This window comes from Lycorma delicatula, chromosome 2 (genome assembly GCF_047948215.1).
Source record: "Lycorma delicatula isolate Av1 chromosome 2, ASM4794821v1, whole genome shotgun sequence".
NCBI lineage: Eukaryota > Metazoa > Arthropoda > Insecta > Hemiptera > Fulgoridae > Lycorma > Lycorma delicatula.
The window spans coordinates 14,095,937-14,116,514 of NC_134456.1; the positions used below are offsets into that span (position 1 = coordinate 14,095,937).

The 20,578-nt window shown below is 33.9% G+C and overlaps 1 protein-coding gene across 8 annotated transcripts in view; it reads left to right on the forward strand.

Annotated features, from left to right (window-relative positions):
- The window catches only part of LOC142320478 (solute carrier family 66 member 2), a 226,221-nt gene that overhangs the window by 140,140 nt on the left and 65,503 nt on the right, over window positions 1-20,578 (forward strand). For 4 of the 8 annotated variants that reach the window (XM_075358298.1, XM_075358297.1, XM_075358300.1 and 1 more), the window contains exon 2: window positions 18,803-19,013. The exons of 3 other annotated variants lie outside the window; for them this stretch is intronic. In XM_075358298.1, the coding sequence (XP_075214413.1) occupies window positions 18,935-19,013 (79 nt within the window). In that variant the 5' untranslated portion in view covers window positions 18,803-18,934. Of the gene's footprint in view, window positions 1-18,802; window positions 19,014-20,578 lie in introns of those variants that run through there. One more of the 8 variants, XM_075358304.1, reaches the window with a different exon arrangement.

Sequence of the window (20,578 nt, forward strand, 5' to 3'; positions counted from 1 at the left end):
ATACTTTCCGTTCTAGAGCTATACCTCTTCTATACCGCTATCAAGGCGGGAAAGTAAAAATCGTTAAGTGTACGGATAAATTTTAATTTTATTTCACGGGAAGAGCTAATATTAAGCTCTACTTAAATGTCAAGTATGTATGGCAACATCAGTACCGACGTTTATATTATAATTAATGTTTTTAAAACTTACTTCACTCTTTAAATTGATTAACCGGTTGTTTTTACTTACACTATTGCAATTATATAGTGTAATTATAAAATAAATAAATATATATATATATATATATATAGCTTAAAGATTTGAGCACTTTTAATTCACTAATGAAAATGAAAATAATTAACAATATTAGTTTATCAATTTACTGAACCGTATAGCGCTAGTTTTAACTGTTTCACGGCTAAATGACCGTGATTTATTTGTACACATCGCATGACATTATACAGTCAAAACCTTACCCCCACTTTTTTGATCGTAGACGAGGTATGTCAGTCGGGGGTCATGCGCTAACGTAACACGCGCTAAACGCTTAACCATCGGGGATGGTAATATCGCCTATCATTTACAGGTGCTTGTTAACAGAACTAACTTTTCGCTTGTTTATCGGCCATTATTTATCTTTAAATACGGTAGAACTTATATAATATCAAGTTCAACTATTTATTATCATTATTTTTTCTTACAATATTATGAGTCTGTCATACACTCGTACGTATTCGGGTTTAGTTACGCGTGTTAGTCGTAACAATTATTATTATTATACGCCTACAAAAAACATAATTACATTATAGATTACCGATTATGATTTTATATAAGGTTAGTTCTATTTAACGGTAATTTTATTTAAGTGTTTTAATTAAAATTATTTGTTTAAATATATATATTTATATTTAACTGTTTATTTCACCTTCATATTATCGTATGTAAACAATACTTTTTTATTATTTAGCAGAAGTTTTAAAATAAATATATAATTTATTTATTATTAACGTAAATTGAAAATTTTTAACTTATTATATTGCAGTTATTTATGTACTTTTATGTTTATTTTATAGGTTAGAGGATAATAATTACTACGTTAAGCTTTCTGAATTAGTTTTAATTAAGCTTTCATTTAGGTCGTCAGTGTTATGAGTGAAGTTCAAATTTAAAATAAAAATTTTTTAAAAGCGCTTCTTAAATAAGAAGAAAACATTTTTTTTTAAATAATTTCTTTATAAAAAAAATATATTCATGAAATAAATTAGAAAAAAATGAGGTAAATTTTCTTGTCCAAGAGCCCTAAAGGATATTTCATTTTTAATTTATGCGAGTATATTATCATTTTACTTTTTACTAGAATTTAGATTTATCAGGGGTTACTCGAATTAAATTCGTTTAAATAAATAAACAGCTGTTTTAAAAAGTTAATATTTAAGATCGGGAATGACATTTAAAAAAAATATGTTTTTGAATGTTCTCAAATCGTTTAAGAATAACTTATTAATGACTCGATTCCTTGGCTGATGAAGTTCAAAATTTAATAGTAAAATTACTTCATATACAGGAATAATACTACTGATTGTCAGGAATGTACTTTAAGCGCTTCTGGAATTGTTAAACCTTAAACTGGCCAACATCCATACCATACATATCACTTGCATTTAACATTTTTTATATAGATTTTTTTAAATGTTTTTTGTCGGTGACAATGAAAATATCTTAAAATGAGGAGGTATACAAAAAAGGAGGGTGAAATTTTGATTAGTGGCGGCAGTTCTTTGTTTTTCTCTCTATTGTAACACTCAGGAAAAGAAACATTGTTAACTAATCGTTTTTAACAACCAGAAAAATAAACTCTTGTTTAAATTTTTACTGAAAATATATTAAGAATACATTAATTCAGTACTTAATTTGGATCAATGCATTACATTACCGTGTCAAAAAATAATGAATAATAATACAATAATTTGACTTAATATACATTGTTATACAAATAATGTGGATTAAAAACACTTATAAAATATAATATTTACTTACTGATAGATGGAATTTTTATAACAGGTAAGTCGTAAGGGATTTTTTACCAATGATTATGAGGAAGTCGTTTGTTAATTTTATTCGTGTTTTTAAATATTTGAAACGACTGTGCTTTGATTGTTTTTCTGTAGACTGTAGACTAATTTAAATTATTCTTAGTAAATTGATAAAATTATAAAGAAATAAAATAATAGATCGATTGTGTTATTTGAAAGAGTAAACAAGTAACTATACAAAATTTGTATTATTCCTTTAATAATATTTTTGCATGATAATGGAGATTACTTCTTATTACTTAATTTTATTTACTTCATTGCTAATATAAGAATGACATTTTTGAAATATTTTATCAAGTATCTAGTTTTAAATCATTTTTTTCTACTCTTTGGAACACTTTATGCAAGATCTTTGAAAGTTTTATGATTTACTTAAGAAGTATACAGAGCATCTCCTCTAAATGGCAATCTGTTAAGTAGGAAGTTACATGTGCTACAAGATGATTTCAAGATGTTCTTCACGTAACACAGGATAAAATCGTAACTTTTATTAAACGAATAGATTCAGAAAAGAGCAAGTTGAAAACAAATGATGCACAAAATAGTAGATTTTTTTGTCGAGAGCTACTTCATTTGGAAAGCTACATCGAGGCTTTGTTTTTCATTATAATAGTACATACGAATCGGGTAGCAATTAACACTTTTAACAAAGGGATGAAGAAACTTAAAAATATGCGATGAAGTAAATTAAACATTTTTCTTACTGGACGCATAGATGACTCGGTCTTCTATTAGGAAAAGATTATCACTTTCTGTATCGGTGAGATGGTCATAAACAAAATTGTACATTTCAACCCCACAGAGTTGGTGGTGGTGAACACGTCTTTGCAAATCAGCTGATTTGGAAGTCGAGAGTTCCAACGTTCAAATCCTAGGAAAGGCTTTCATACGGATTAGTTCATAGGTTATACTAGTTCCAGCCGGTGTACGAGCTTGTGACCTCATGAGCAGACTGCGTATTACTACTCGGCGTAAACATCAACTCCGCGTATCAAATTGAAATATTACTTGTTATATTTTACGCGGTAATAACTACCATATTTACATTTAATAATTATAAACAGTACGTAATTAATCCTTTCATAACCTTTATTTGTACTAAATTACTAATTTTTTTAAATAAGCAAAAGTTTATTTGAATTTTCTTCACGCATCTAATTCAAACTTCTAGCAAGTTCACTATCCTCGCTAAACGAATCACTATAACTGACACTTTCATTTTCACTTCCGCTATCGGAGTCTACACGTATAGTATTACGTTCTGTCATTTCATCTATCAGTGGTTCCAGTTTTTAATATTTTTTACTTTTTCACGATAGGGTTTCCCAGTAATCTTCATTCGTGGAATTAATTTTTCAACATTTGTGAAAGAAAATGTTGTTATGACTCGCCGCATTTATTTTTACGGCTAACCGTACAATCTCGATCGGATTCATATCAGGGTGGTACGGTGGGAGTCTAAGAACACGATATCCAAGTGATATTTTTGTACTTTAGTTTTATGTAACTTTACTAATTTTTGAACTATACGGAATATCGGGTTTCTCCAGCGAATCGGTCATATCTTTTCTTCTGGAGTTAAAATTTGAAGCTTTATCAATACCTGTATTGCGATTAAGGACGTTATCAACAACTACTACTGATATTGGTGGTGGAAGATTTTGAATCGCTGTTTCACGCGTCTATTTCATGAAATTGTCTGTATTCATGTTATCGTGGTAGTCGCCACTTTTCAAACTGGCTTTCCAAGTTAGTAATGCGTTCGGAATAGAACCGATTTCTCCTCCGGCATGAATTACTATTAAACGGTCACCTTTATTAATCGGCATATGAAGTCCCTCAAAAATACCATCAGACCACGGGTTTGTCGAATAATGCGGACTTAAAACGTACGTTTCATCCAAATAAACAATTGTAGCATTGCTTTGCCCGTACTTAGCCATTACCTGTAAATATTCAACTCCACCTGATACCGGATTTGTCGATTAAAAGTTTTCTGTTATTTTCAGTTTTACGCCATTTAAAAACTAATTCTTTCAAAATAACAGCTAAAATTGATTCACCGCCTGATCACTGAAGTTCTTGCCTAATTTTTTTTTAAAGTAGGTAATTCATTCTTCTTTGAATGAAATTCATTAACTGTTGTTTTAAGTACACCTAAATCAAAACCGTTCAGTCTACTGACCGGTTTCGAACGTCCTTATACTTTTTCTACGTGCTGAAAGAACACGATTGGGATATTGATTGAAGAATCATGTCTTTTTTTCTCTTCTTAGTTTTTGTACCTGTGTTCTTAATATTCCAGAAGCAGCAGCAGCAGTTGTTTCTTCGTATTTTTGAATGCCAATTATATGTTTGTCGTCAGTTAATTTACCTACTTTTAGAGCTTTTTTCATAAAGTCATAAACATTATTGATAATTTCATGTGTTTGACTACTACGTTGTTTTTTTTTAATTACGGATTTAAATTCTGCCGTAACAAACCGTACTAATAACACACGAACAAAAATAAAACAAAAAAATAATGTATTATAAAAATTTGCAAAAAAACAATGAGTAATTATAAAATAATATGACCTCACAAAAACGTTATCCGAATACCTTCATCGAACACGTTATAAACCGGACAAAAGTTTATTTCTTTATACGCACATTGTGTACTACAAATGACGGATCTAAATATAATCGTGACGAAAACCATAATTTCTAACTGCATGTATAAATTTTTTGTATGTACATTATACTAGTACACCTGTACATAATACCGATCAGAAAATAGTCATCGGTTAAGGAAGTTATTGTTTACAAGATTCTGTCATTAAACATTTTTATACATGTAATCGACTCAAGCGGGAAGAATTGAACACACAGCAGCATAAATGTATTGTTTGGCGCCCGTATTGTTTGTAAGTCGAAAAATGAATTAAAAATAATAATTACGCGCAAAAATAATGTTTTGGAAAACAGTAATATAATGAGATATCAGCACGTGACGTCACAAGCTTGTAGATTCGCTGAAGCAACCGTAACTGTGATTAAATTTAAGTAACTAATAAAACAATTATTCTTTTTATTTTAGTTTATTTTTGAAATTGAATTTAAGGTATTGTACCATTTGTAAATTAATTGTTTTACAATAATTTAGTTGTTGGAATAAAAAAGTAGTTAAAAGTTTAATAATTGTTTTTTTACTTAAAAAATATTCACTTTTTTACAGATTAAACTCTTGAAATTGATTTTATGTCTCTCTGTCAGTTTGATATTATCAATGTTAAAAGTAATAGATTTTTTTCTATATTATCATTATTTGTATAGTAGTTTCGTTGATTTTATTTTTAATATATATATATATATATATATTTTTTTTTTTTTTGAATTGATTTATCTATTCTATACTTAAAATATTTGAAATTATCTTTATAATACAAGCATATTAAGATGTTTTTATATTATATTATGCATATTTTATACAGTAAAATGGAGGTGTCATGTCAATAAAAAGAAATTCTTTTTTAAAATTGAGTCCTCTGGGAATTGCTTGTATATATATATATATGATTTTAACTTTTGTAAAACCCTTTTTGTTGACGAAAGTTTCGAAAGTGCGTTTCATCATTTTTTAAGGCTGGTGTAATTATTTTTTTTATTCTGTATTTTCAATAAAATAATTTTTAATAAAAATAATTTGATAAAAAAACAAGAACTTTTATTATTATAAGACATTCATTATTTATATATTTTTTTGAACATTAAGTTAATAAAGTTGATGGCTTTGAGTCAGATTTAAAAGTACTCTTTTTATGTGGAATATTCTTTGTGTTGGCTTTTTGCTCAAAGTATACACTTTAATAAGACAGAAAATAGTTTATACTAATTATTTAGGTTTTTTTTTCTGTAGTACCTCAAGTATGAATTTTCATCATATATTTTAATGAGGATTGTTTCACAATGGTTGTCAACCGTCTGAAGTACAAAAGGGACAGTCAGAGTTGCTTTTTCTAAAAATAATGATATTCATAATTTGGATAGTCTATGCGGTGAACGATGTAAATATCCACTTGCAAGACTAAATATTAATATTTTGATTGTATCGACAAGCAGATATGTTGATGTATATTTGGCTCGTTGAAGAAAGCAATGGGAAACTGTTAACTTCTCACTCATCCTACTAAGTCAGGAATAGGTTGCTTATTATTTTTGAAAATAGAAGGGACTGGTACCAAAGAAAGATCTTCTACAACCACTACGATTATGACATTTGACCATAATATGTACATACATATATTTTATTGAAGAATCTGCGATATTTGAAATATTATCGGTGAAAAGTAATGAACTATGATTCATTAAATTACACAAGATATTCAGAGGTATATTCAGATTGTAATTTCTTTTTTTTATTTGTCTGGGAAGCTTTTACATTTTAGTAAAAAATAAAACTTACGGTAAAAATGATATCCAGAAATTTTACTTTGGGTTTTGCTGACAAACTATATGGGGCCTGCTTGCTTGTTTATAAAAATATGGTATTTCCTACTTGAATGGATATCCCTCAACGAATGAGGGATTTTGGGCTGAACCAATAACTTGGAGAAACTTGTTAAGATCATTGCTTTTTCACTAATCACTCCTTTCCCTTATACTTAATCCCTTTCTCCTCGCTGGCTTCTGGCTTGTTTTAGGTAGGTGTCAAGAGGATAATAAATTTGTGAGGGATTGTAGAGTTCATCCTTGGTAATTTAAGTGCTTTTTTTGACATGCAACTCTGCTTATCTATCAACCTCTATAGAGATCTTAATTTCTGTCTGGTGCAGTGCAGAAAACTCACATTTAACTTTAAATATCTCTCAAGCAAAGTAGATTGCTTTTTCCCTCAAAGTACATATATACAGTCTCAGAGGGCCAGAGATGAAATAATATTAATGCTCTAATGTGTAGAATGGGTATACTAATGTATAGCATGTTTTATCTCTCCCCGTTCTATACATTAGAGCATTAATATTGTTTCAAGATAACTGATGGGGTAGCTGTATAATAGATTTAGATGATCTCTCTCTCTCTCTCTCTTTTTTTTCTGTAGCCTCTGGAACCTCTGTAAAGTATTACTTTACAGTCTCAGGTCAACCATTTCTGAGATGTGTGGTTAATTGAAACCCTACCACCAAAGAACACCGGTATCCACAATTTTGTATTCAAATCCATATAAAAGTAACTGAATTTAGATTTAGATGACTTTTTTCCTCTTTTTTTTTTTGTTGAATCGTAGGAACCCCATTTACGGGTAGTGTCAGACTCGCAACAAGTTCTGCAAGTGTTTTAAGTGCGTATGTGTAACTGCGCCCTACCGACTAAACTTCCTATCTCACCACTTCCCTTCTTAGGGCCGTACCCGCAATCAAGCATTACTCAGCCCCAGGAGGTGCCTTCGAGCTCAGGAAATCCAGAGTCCCCGTACTTCATCGCCGACGCCCATCCATGCAAGCGCGGACGAACGACGACTTCACAGGAGGCTATCCTTCGCCCCTTCGCTCTCCGGTCCCTTTCTTCACCTGTTACACTGGGCTTTCTGTAGGTAATCTATTCTACTAGAAACCCCTCTTTCTTTCCTCTGCTTCCTTAGTCCGAGGTGTCGCCCTAGAGAATTCCTCAACTACTCTCCAGTTGTCCTCCGAGTTTAGCTTATACGCAGTCAGATCTTCCGGCTCTAGTCCACTGATGCCAGCACGTCCGCGGTGCTCTTCCCACTCCGGTCAGTGGAACAGCGTATGCGCTACTGTGTCTCGGGCATCACAGTACATGCCGTCAGGTGACTCCCGCCTGCCAATACCATACAAGTACGACTCAAAATTAACATGACCCGTTATCAACTGTGGAACATGATAACTCATGTCACCATGTTTTCTCTTGTTCCATACTACCAGGTCGGGTATTAATCTCCTCGTTCTGGCTGATTTTTCTCCCATCCCAGCCTCCATTGTTCTTGCCAGACATGCAAGGTTATCGATCTAACCTCGGCTTTATTCTCATCACCGTATCTGCTGATTCGCTCTTTCACCAAAAGATTAATGGGAGGGACTCCCGCGAGTATGCACACTGCATCGTAAGATGTGGTCCTGTATGCAGCATTTACACGTAGCAGGGATTTTCGTTGTACTCTTTTTAACCGTAGAAAATTTCTTTTAATGTTCACGGTAGCTCCCCAAACCGGGGCTGCATACAAGAAAATGGATGTTACTGATTCCTTTATGGCCTTAAGTTTGGACGCTCTCGGGGCCGCGCGTGTGAGATCATTAACCAGCTTAACTCAGATAAGGCAATTTCGGCCCTGTCACAGATCGCCAGCACATTTTTGCTGAATTTACAAGATTTATTTATGTGACCCCTAAGTATTTCACCTTGTTCATGGATTGAATACGATGGTCTCCTACTTTCCACTCGATTGGCTCAATCCTCCTCCTGCCTGTCAGGGTGATAGTAGCATTTTCCGAGTGCTAGCTACCAAGCCATGCCCTCTCACCTACTCCGTTATCGAAGAGAGGGACGAGTTGTCCCGGACTTGGATCTCCCGTTCAGTCCTTCCATTGACCAGTACCGACAGGTCATCCGCGTAGGCGATGGTCTCTGCCTGCGGTGGTAACCATACATCCAAAACTCCGTCGAAAACGATGTTCCAAAGGAGGGGGTTAAACATTGACCCCTGTGGAACCCTCCCAAACATCTGGAAACGGAAACAACCCTCCAGGGTCTCAACAGAAACCCACTTGTTGATATTCGCTGACCTGTCTCAATAGGTATATACCCTTATCCCTCAGGGCTGCCAAAATAGCATTCCATGTTACTGAGCCAAATGCATTTCGGACATCCATTAGCACAAGCGTAGGAATGCCCCTTGTTCTCCATGTTCCACTTCTGGTCTCAGCTGCCCAACTCACAACCCTAGAGATGGCCTGCGTGGTTGACCTACCCTTAACAAATCCGTATTGATTCGCGTGAGTGCCAGCTCCAATGTTTAACTCCTACACAATACGGACCGCCAGCATTCTCTCAACTGCCTTAGCCATATTGTTCAGCAAACAAAGAGGGCGGAACGCTTCAACCGAGTCCTTACTGCTCTTAGGGAGGAAGACTAGGTATGCTTTCTAACAGCATGTAGGGAACGATCCACTTTCAATTCCCAGTTGACCATATCAACAAGGTCCCATGGGATCTGACTAACCAGGCCTTGAGCACTTTGGCCGGAACCCTATCGGGTCCCAGATTCATTTTATTCCAAAGCTTATTAATCGCTGAGACGACTTCTTCCAATGTCTCTTTCATAGACTGTGGTTTCTACAACCTCCTGTTCGGCACAAGAAGACTTTCACCACCTCTCTTAGCCCGATCCTCCGACAGTACTGGCAGACGCCCACCAAACCTCTTCATAACGATTTTTTAGGCCTGCCCCCAAAGATCATTGTCTAGATTCTCGCATAATCGTCCTCATTTCTGTCTTTTTAACGTTCTTGATTCCGAAATATAGGGATTTCCTGCACTCCCTGTACTGTTGGGCAGCCTCCTCGTGACTCTCTCTGCCGGACCGTCGTTGACGTTGCAGAAGCCTCCTACATCGTTGAAGGTCGTTACGCATTTACGCCATTTTTGGCGTCCACCAGTAAACTGGCGTATATTCCCTACGTCTACTTGCTATCCGGTAAATATCGTACTTGACAACCTCCTGCAGGGTCGCAGGTGATAACTGAAACCCATCTCTTAGTCTCTTCGTGACGTTCTTGACTACGGTGTCCACCCGGTGGTCAAAAAATCTTGGAGGTAGTCCACGGCCCCTAACTCTTAGATTTAGATGACCATTTTTTGTCCCTTTTCCTCATGGACGGGCCTACGTTTTCATATTACACAGCCTTGAGGGTGCCAGTTGGTTTGGACCTCCAGATGGTCATGCCACACCCGGCTATGCCGTTCCTGACAGCACCACCCAGTGGCCAGGACTCGGTCTTTTCTTTCTGCCAAGCCTCTAATCTAGGGTCCCCAAGGGGTTCCCAGACGGGGACTACGGTTTATACCTTTCCCCTCCTAAAGATCCCTAAAGTCCCCGTTCAATCATCGGTAGTTGGATACCGGAGCATCTCCCCCTTCTAAACGGGGCTATCCACTCTTCCCTACTCTATTCTCCACCTCTTCAACGCTCGTCTACCTCCTCCGCCATCTTTTTCCTTTTTATTCCCCCTATTACCCTACTGAACAAACTCCAATTTCTTTCTCCATAAACCATAGTCTCCACAACGTTATCAAGGATCACTTTCTCAACCCGATTCCTCATCAAGTGCCTCTCTTCCTCCCATCTTGGACATAGGAAGCTCTCTTTGCACAATAGACACGCCTCACGATGTCGGCTCTTTATGGTGCACAAGTAGCTATTAAAACTACCGTGCTCTGACATGAACTGTATAAGCTCAAACGTAAGCTCCTCATGCTTACATTTGAGCCACGGCGTAATACACGGAATTAATCCTCTCGTCCATTGGCCCACCTCTGCTCTGGACCACCTCTCCTGCCAACACTCTTATCAACTCCATCCTAGCCACACCCCTCGTCCCCCTTCCTCAATCTTTCCTTCGCCAGAAGCTCCGGTGGGAGGAGCGATGCAATCATAAGGATCGCCTCAGTGGTGACTGTCCGGTAGGCTCCGGCAATGCCAATCGCCAGCCGATGCTGCAGCCCTTCCAGCCTCCAAACAGCACCTTCTTATCTAGCTTCCTCTTCCTTACCTACACAGCATACAGGGGACGCACCAAACCACCGCCGCAGCATCCTCCACTTCGATGAGCTCGGCCCGTTCACCCTACTCATTAATCGATAGAGACAGCTGAGAAGGTTCTACAAGCCTTGTCAACCGTCTCCAGAATATGTGGCTGGAAACCCCTTCCGATATCCAGCCACACGTCTAAATATTTCGCCTTCCTGACCGGCTGTATTTCGATGTCTCTCACCTTCATTTTGGTAAGAGCCAGATGCCTCCTTCACGCCATATCTACCAATTTGTTTTTTTCCAGCACAAGAATAAGTCCCCTCAGGTCAACCTGTCGTCGAATATGGTAGTCGCCTCATTGCCCTTCCTGGTCATCTCTGCCTCCATCCTTGCCACAACAACATGGACACATCATCTGCACCATGACGCCCTCTGGGTATTCAACCCCAAGAACGCCATTTTATGACAGGTTCCACAGAATAGGCCCTAAAATGGAATCCTGTGGGCACACCACACTCCATGGTCACTTTCACTTCGCGTCCCTCTCACGCCTCACAACCACTTTACTCACGCAGTAGTGCTGCAGGATTCTTAGAAGATAAGGAGCAATCTCTCTCCTAACCAACTCATCCATAATGCATCCAAATGGCAGTGCATTGAATGGATTCTTTACATCTAATAACTCTAATGCTGGAATGGTCCTTGTCCCCTGTGACCCTTTCACCGTGTCAACAATCAGGCCCATGACCCTATTGATGGCATCCATCGTAGTACGCTCCTTTGAGAATCCATATTGATGCTCGCTATAACCCCCTTTTGCTTCTACCTCCTTCAGTAAGCGCTCTGCTAGCATCCTCTTAAACAGCTTACTAATATTACTTAGTAAGCACAAAAGGCATTACTTTGTATCCACTCCACCATGTTAGCCTTTTTCTGCTCAGCAGGCAAACTTCCCTGTAACAATACCATGTTAAAGGCTGCAAGCACCTGGCCAGCTGCCACCCTTAACATAGCCACCACCACCGTATTCATCACATCATCTAAGCCATGGCTGTTTTTACTCACCACCTGAAACTCTGGACCTTTACTCTGGTAAACCCAAAACAGCTTTTACTTTTTAGTCTGGGCCACCCGAAACAGCTCCTCCAGGGAGAACAAATGGGTGTTCATCGCTGCAACTTCTCTTGTATTTAACCTCTGGCATCTAGGAAACAGCACCTTGATGCACAAATGCAATGTGTCCTCTGTTAGGTTGGGTAACGCTCTACCAAATTTACCCATGACAATTTTGTAGGCATTGCCCCAAATATCCTCTTCCAATTTGTTGCACAACTCCAACCATCTTTCAATTTTACTTAACGAATATTTCTTTATATTTTCCTCCTCTCTATAAGCAAGCATTTACAATCAAGGGTCTCCTCACATGATCCCCTTCTGCTGGTCTGCTGGAGCCTCCTCCTAGCTTGCATACATCCCTCTCTTGCCTCTGCAACCACCTCATTCTACCAGTAGGCCCCCTTCTTATTTGCCCTTCTCATCACAAATGTCTCCTTCGAAGCTCTAGCCATCACCTCCGTCAAGTACCCTGGCAAAACCAACGACATATGTCCCAGGTACTCTTTAATCTTCTTCATACACTTATCTAACCCACTTGAGGAGAGTAGCCTTCTCTCATTGACCACCACATCCATTGTACTTCCATCCCCAACCTCAAACGTGATCATTTGATGGCCGCTAAGAGATTCTTCCTCTAGCATCTTCCATCTATTGGTCCTCCATGCCAGCCCCAGTTAGACGAATGTAACATCAATAAAAGAACTGCCGTTATCCCTCACTAGGGTAGCCACTTAACCATCATTTAGAGAGACCAGTCCTAGTCCCGCCATTATCTCCTCCATAATTCTGCCCCTCTGGTTTGTTACCTGACACCCCCAGGTCACACTCTAGGCGTTTAGATCTGCTGACACAACCACCTCCTTCCTTCAACGTTGCTTCACTCTCTCTAACTTCTCAAGACAGGTATCGAATTCCTACTGGGTGCAGTTCGGCAAAATTTAACAACGAAGTAATACCACATCTGGTAGTTCAACCCAGATGAAGCCTTCTTTACCCCCACTCGCCACGATCGGAATTTGATCCCCAATCCTGTACATCATCACATTCTTTAACTTACCTATAGCCCAGCCACCTTCCTCAAGCTTTCTGAGGCTGGTCTAGCTGTGAACATGTCTTTGCAAATCAGCTGATTTCCAAGTCAAGAGTTCCACTGTTCAAATCCTAGTAAAGGCGGTTACTTTTATACGGATTTGAATACTAGGTCGTGGACACTGGTGTTCTTTGGTGGTTGGGTTTCAGATAACCACACATCTCAGAAGTGGTTGACCTGAGACTGTACGAGACGACACTTCACTTGCACTCATACATATCATCCTCATTCATCCTCTGAAGTAATACCTGACATGATTCCCAGAAGTTAAATAAGAAAAAAAAATTAGGTTTGCATAGGGTATTGTATATCCGATGCCTTTCTAATCCACACTTCCAGCACTTCTCTCACAAGTTGGAATCCTTAGCCATATGTCCCATGCCTCCACAGTTTTAGATGATCTGACATGCAACGAAGCCACTCCTGAAAGTTCCATAACCATTCCAAAGAATGACCAGCAATTCAGTGGGAGGCTTACTAATGAAAATAACATACATAGTGGTTTACCGTTTGGTTTTACATTGAGCTGAATTTACATTGTTCATCAAGCCAAGACTGTTATTGAATTATAAAACATTATTACTATCATAGAAAGAAACTCGGATCAGTGCTATTTGTATTTTAGATGCTTTACCTACAACATAGCTATAAGAAAGACTGTTGTGATAAATGAATTAATGTACATGTCTTTTTGAGGGACAGTTGCATTATACACATTCATATTCATTAAGGAGGCATTGAAGAGACAAAGACATAAAAGAAGATTTTGTTTAAAACTATTTTTAAAAAGTATTAAGAATTGATGATAGACAGACAGCGGATTATGTAATGTTGAAAGTAATAAGTATTATTTCATTTTATATGTTAAGATAGTTGTTTATTTAATAATTATATAACAAACATTTATTAGTTGTAAATTGATTTAATACATTTACTTTTTAACATTTTTATACTGTGTAGTTACAATATAAAGTATAAAAATGCATTTAAAATTAAACTAATTTGATACAGTATTACAAAAACATATTTCATTTGTTCTTATCGTGTTAATAATTTATTTAACCTTATAATACAGTTTAGAAGTTGTAAATTGTATCAATTTAAAATATGTCTTAATTGTGTGATTAGTTTTGATATTCTACTGATGTTTAATGAAGTTATTCTGTGCAATTTAATAATATCGTACTTTAATAAATAAGTATTTGAATTTATAATTTATACTGTTGTTGGTTTTATATAATAAAAACAATGTGATAAAATTTGACATAATTTTATAATATATGTATTTTGATGTCCTTTCTAAATACCGGGAAAAACACATCTAGAAGATCTTTAATCTAATAGTGCTTTATGTTGTTTCACAACAGTACTATCTATAAGACTATTGAGGAAAGAACTTGAGTACAGCTGAAAAGGGAAGTGGTAACTTCTGGATGTATATTTTTGGGTATTTAGTAAGTTAATTGTATTAAAATTTATTAATTTAAAAACATAATGATTTCGCTGAAAACCTATTTTTTTTTTAATCAGTGTAATATTTTAATGATATTTAACATTTTAATATCAGTTATATACGAAGTATTTCTTGTGCTTAGTAGAATTGTATATTAATTTAATCTAATGATCAATTATTTAACTAATGGATCGTACATTTTTAAATTGGATTTGCTGTCTGCTCAGTCAGTTATCATTTTTCTATAAATTTATTTTTTCTTTAATCAATCATATTGACACATCAGGTGGTAGGTGTGTACCTAGGAATAAATTCTTTTTCCCCTTGTTTACTTTAATCATATCCTAATGTGTTGAAGAAAAAGAAGAAAACAAGGCTGTAGGTGTTAAACTGTAAGGTGTTTTTATATCGGAAGCTTTGACAGGCAACCGTCATTTTGATGTTTACTTAATGCTAGTAAAAACACATTAAAAAAGTATATTCCTTACTGAAAAACTGTCAATAAATTGTGTTTGTATCATAAAAAGGTGTAAATAATGAATGACTTCCTTTCTAAGTGATAGACATTTTAAATTCTTGTGAAAATGTAATGAAATGGCTCTTAGAGTTAATGTAAGTAGTTTTTCTTGTTGTTTATTAGTAAGTAAAAGTAAATGTCAATTCGAATATTTGAAGGACAAGTGGATTGTTACTGACTACATGTAATTTCAGATCCATATAAATATATTTAAATCTGAACTTCAGATTTTGTTCAGTGCATTGTCATAATTTTTTTTTGTTTTTAGGTAATTTTAATAATTTATTTTAGGAGGGATTAAAAATTGTGTTATTCAATAGACACTTATGGCATTAAGCTGCCGTCAGACAGGAAACAGGAGTCTTTTTAGTTGGCTTATAGACAGTTCTCTCCATATGATCATATTTAGGATGCTCTGGCTGTTCAGGTCCTGGAATCCAATGGATCTGAGGTTGAACTACCCTTGGGGAATTAAGTAAGAGATAAGCAACTCATCTAAGTTAGAAAGCGCAATGCCTTTCTGCAATGAGTTTTTGTATTACCAGCTTTAATACACATTGCAATAAAAATTGCTTTTTATGAATTAGAGCCACCCAAAAATAGTGTAATTTCTGATAGCACAACCTTGTCCTTCCCTGTTTGTAATGTTTGGATGAACCCAACTAAATTATGAACTGTCAATTAGACACCTTCCATTAGAGGTGAATATTGTTAACAGCTTTTTATTTATCTTAAATTCTTATTTTTGTGTAGTTGTGTTAAAAAACTGCTATTTATTTTTTAAAAATAAAATACTATATTGGTATAGTAATGAGTTGATTTTTTTTTTGGTTTGGAAGAAAATCAGGATTGTTTGTCCTTACCTGACTTTAACTGATTTATCAACATTTTCATTATCAGTAAGACAATAAAAACAATGAAATACAAGAATTTTATGAAAATTTTATTTAAAAAGAAATAAAATATCTTTACAGTTAGTTGAAACAATCCAAATAGAAATGAAAATTATGTGAATTTATGATAGTAAAAAATGTTGGTAAGAGAAAATGGAAATTCTAGTAGTAGTAACAAAGACTTACCTTTAAAATAATGTACAACAAATTTGCACTGCTGGATCCACACTTGACATGAATGTGTGTAGAAACCCAGTTTAGTTATAGTTATTTTAATGGAACGCTTCGCTAGACTTGACCAGGCTCTTGAAATCCTTTTAAATCAGTATTATTCCAATTTGTCGTGAGTTTGAATATGATTACTTCCCTCATTATTTTTAAATAATCTCAAGATCCTTTCTTATAGGTTGTCCTTTATGTGAGTTCTTTGTTTATTAAAACACATAAATCCTAAAAAAACTTTCTTTGGTGCATTAGGTTTATATCATATCTACAGTTACATAATAAAAGATAATTAAATCATTATGGTTAAATACGGATACTTATCATTATTGGTAAAAGGCTATTTTGGAGTCTGAGGACTATTGTATTTTTCATACTGTTCTCTAGGAGTTTATGGCAATTTTATAAATTTGTTATAGATAAATTTTGCCATTTATCTTTAAGTAACTTTCACAGTTCTGAAGTTGTAAATTTTTACGTTACCTAATAAATACTCTACAAAAAAAAAAAAAAAATTTAAATTGGGTAAAGTAAAAACTTTACCCAATTTAAATTTTACTTTGACTTCATACATTTACTAACACACATTATATTTTATACATTTTAGGAAAATAGTTTTGCCTTAAAATATTTGAAACTGACTGTTTGTCGGATCTTATCTGACTTAAAATGTAGATTATGTAAAGATGTTGCATATAGTGTATTCATGGTATGCTTTAAAAAAATTCTGATCTCAAACCTATAAAAATATATTAACAAGTTTGATCATCACTGTAAAATGCTACTATGAAGAAGTCAGTATAAAAATATTGTATTAGTAAATTCTGCAGTATTTTAGTAATTCTGTATAAATTTTGTAGTGTAAGTAAAGTGTACTAGATTGACCAAACAACAATTCCTGGTAGATAGTCTCTTGATATATAAAAATTAATTTAAATGTGTTAAGAAAGTGAATTGTTTCTTACATATTGACTGGAGAACAATTGACTAGTTGTGTAAGATGTGTCGGTAGACATGGAAGTCTTAAATATGAATAAACATTTGTGATAAAAATTTCATTCTGTTTTTCAAGAAAGAAAAGAATCCTCCTAAAAAAAATGTATGACAATCTGTACTGTATGAATATTATTGCTGGGAATGGTACTTTCTTAAAATTAAAAAAAATATTATTCCCCACCTAAGATCATTGCTGTTGACACCTACAGCTGAGATGACTACCAATTAAATGAATGCATTAACTTTTTAATTTATGTGGAAGCAGCATGTTACAAGTAGTGCACCCCATTAATTAGGTCAGTAGTCATGCCTGCTGTTGTAACTTAGTATACAGTGGACTTCAGATAAGGTAGCACAAGTAATGATGCCTTCTTTTCATATAAACATTTTTAAAAAAAATTGTTATAGTTATAATATCCTTTTTATATATTATTGCTACGCTGTCATTTTTTTTGTTTAATATGAATTATTAATAAATTAACAAAAGAAATATATGCTATATAGCCTTGACTGATTGGTGTTGAGGTAAGCATACTTACTTATTCATTCAATTGATCGTAGCTTTGATTTCCAATTTCAGACTGGTGTTTTCTAAGCGTTAACTATAAAAAGAGTTTTTTTAAAGTTTTGGGGTATCTTACAATGAGCGAATAAGTATTATCGTAAAATGTGAATGTTAAAGTACCATTTTGAGATATTAGTTTCTACATAAACTAATAATTTATGTATTTCCTGTTTATTGCTCTTTAATTCAATCTTTTTTCCAAAATATTTTGTTTTTGTCTATTTTCAATCCAAAATAGCGAATATAAAATTTTATTGAATTTTTAAACTAGCGTACATTTTAAAATAGACTTGAATATCTGATATCACAGTTGGTTAGTGATATCCTGTCTAAATATGGAATTCCATGTTTACAACAATTAATATAAACTATTTTTTAAAAAGTTTACAATGATTTACAACCTATATCAATGAAAAAATCACAATTTTTACTTTTCTCAACTTTTTATGTGTGTGATTTTTGGGAATAACCTTACAATTTCTTTCCAGTCATATTTATGAACTTTTGGCTTATCCCTAATTTCATTTTTTTTTGTTGATGTCAGTTCTGGATTGGTTCAACAAAACTGTGTATGATATAATTAGAAAACATATACATCTTATTATTAGGTCTATATGTTTAGTATTACATGTCATCAGTTTTGATCTTTTTTATTTGAAGAAAGTTTACAAAATTTAATTAACCGGTGGAACCCTTGTAAACTTAAAAATTATAACATGTAATATTATTTCTTCATATAATTATATGAAGACATAATAATGTCTTCAGGTAGTTATGAAAAATTTTTTTATTGTTATGGAAGTGATGCCAACAGTAGTAGTAATACCTTCTACAACTGACAATAGATCAGTTTTTCATGTTGCGTGCAGAAGAAAGTGATATAACAGTTTTAAAATTTTGTCTAATTGAATAATTGAAGTTTAATTTTTTTTTTAAAGCTCAGCCTGATTACTTGGTAACAGTTACTGAATATCAAATTTTTATAATAATTACGTAGTGATAAATTTATTTTTTGTTAAACTAATTTAATAACTACGCTGTGTATGTGTTATTTAGTAATAGTATATGTTTAACATTAATATATTGGTTGTGGGTATAATTGTATTCAGGCTGTTTGTCTGTATTGCAGTTAAGTCTTGTTGAAGAGAGACGCCAGTTATCCTGTACTGTATTCTGTGTGTTGTGAGCGTCTTCTCATTTTGTGTTGATATTATCAAGTAATAGTGCACACACAGCATGTGCCTTGATCTGGCTTGTTGCTATGGCTCTTGTTTTGTCAGACCGTACAGCAGTATTCGAATTAGTACCACAACATGTGGCTCGACAACGCCGTTGTTATGGTATTACCTTTTTTCCTTATTTACCTATGCATTTAATATGTCACTAACCAATAAATTATTATTTTTTAACTTTTTATTATAATTCTTATAGCTCTTGTTTAGTGATGTACATAAATTTATTACTTTGAATAGTGTGGAATTTATTTTTAAAGAGTAGGATTTTAGTCCAGGGGACATAAAATTAAGGATAAAAAGCGAATAAGATATTTTTTTATTATAACCTAAGCATTAAAATGTGTTGATATATTCAAGTCTTCGCCAATTAGTATCTGGAAATGAGCCGGTATGAAAAAATGATGAAAAATTTAATATTTGTTTTTTCCTCTAATTACTTCTTTTTTATCTTTTGAGTTTTGATGCCTTATGTGGCTATAGAATTATACATAATTTTCTATACAAAATACATTTTCTGCACCGATATTATGTCTCATTGTATTGTATGCACCGATTGTATTGTAAATTATGTCTCATGAATAATTGAGATATTTTTTTTATTATTTGTCTTAAATATAGATTGTAGGTATTGGATGTCAGTTCCTTCCAACATTCACTGTAATTACCGTTACTGGCATAAGCTACATGCACATATCTAATACCAGTTGTTTTTTATACTTAAATGTATGCTTAAGTTAAAAAATTAAATAAAGAGTAATAAAATGCCGATAAGTGAATGTGTACTACCCTTGTTGAGATTGTGCGTGTTAGTGCACTTTTAGAATCATACTTGTTCATTGACGAGTCCTTTCTTAGCTCTGTTTTTATTGTAGAAAGGAGTCAGCATCACTACACTCATTATTTACAAATGATATGTAGACACATAACAATAAAGACACTGTTAATTCAGTTTCATCGTCAGTTATTTTTTAATTATTCACAGAATTGATTGAAACAATCTTCTCTATGAAATGTTGAGAATGTTAAATATATATAATACAAATGGAAGAACATTAAATGTTATTTAAAAATGAAAAAAAATTTGCCCTTTTTACTAGATTTTGATCAGTTTTTGAGTTCGAAGTAACTAGATTTGTTATTCATTACATACTTTTCTGTTCAGAAATAAAAAAAAAATACATAGTTATATGTTTCTAAGGTTTAGAAGGGGTTCCTTTCCCTGGACTGTTTTATGGTACTTTTATTTCATGTATATAATTACTTACACATTATCACATTATTAAAAATTGGGAGAATAGTGAACTAATATTTAGTTGGCATGGCTTAATGCACTTAATTTAATTTTTAATTGCAATATTATTATCATTATTAATTCTACTATTACTATTTCAAGTTATTATTTTTATTTTTTTGTTAATTTAGTCTGAATTCAGTAACTATTGCTTTCTAAGAATGGTGGAACAGAAGTGCTTTCCAGTTTGTGCATTCCTTAGAGATTACCTCCTTTGTAATCCTTCTCCACTCCAATAACGGGATATGTTTGCATTAAAAATTTTCTGATATCAATAATTACTATTTATTAAATATCTGTTAATTAACTAAGGAAAAACTATTATTTAATATAAATGTTAACACAGATTGGTTTTTATTAGTTCAGAACATTGTTGTAT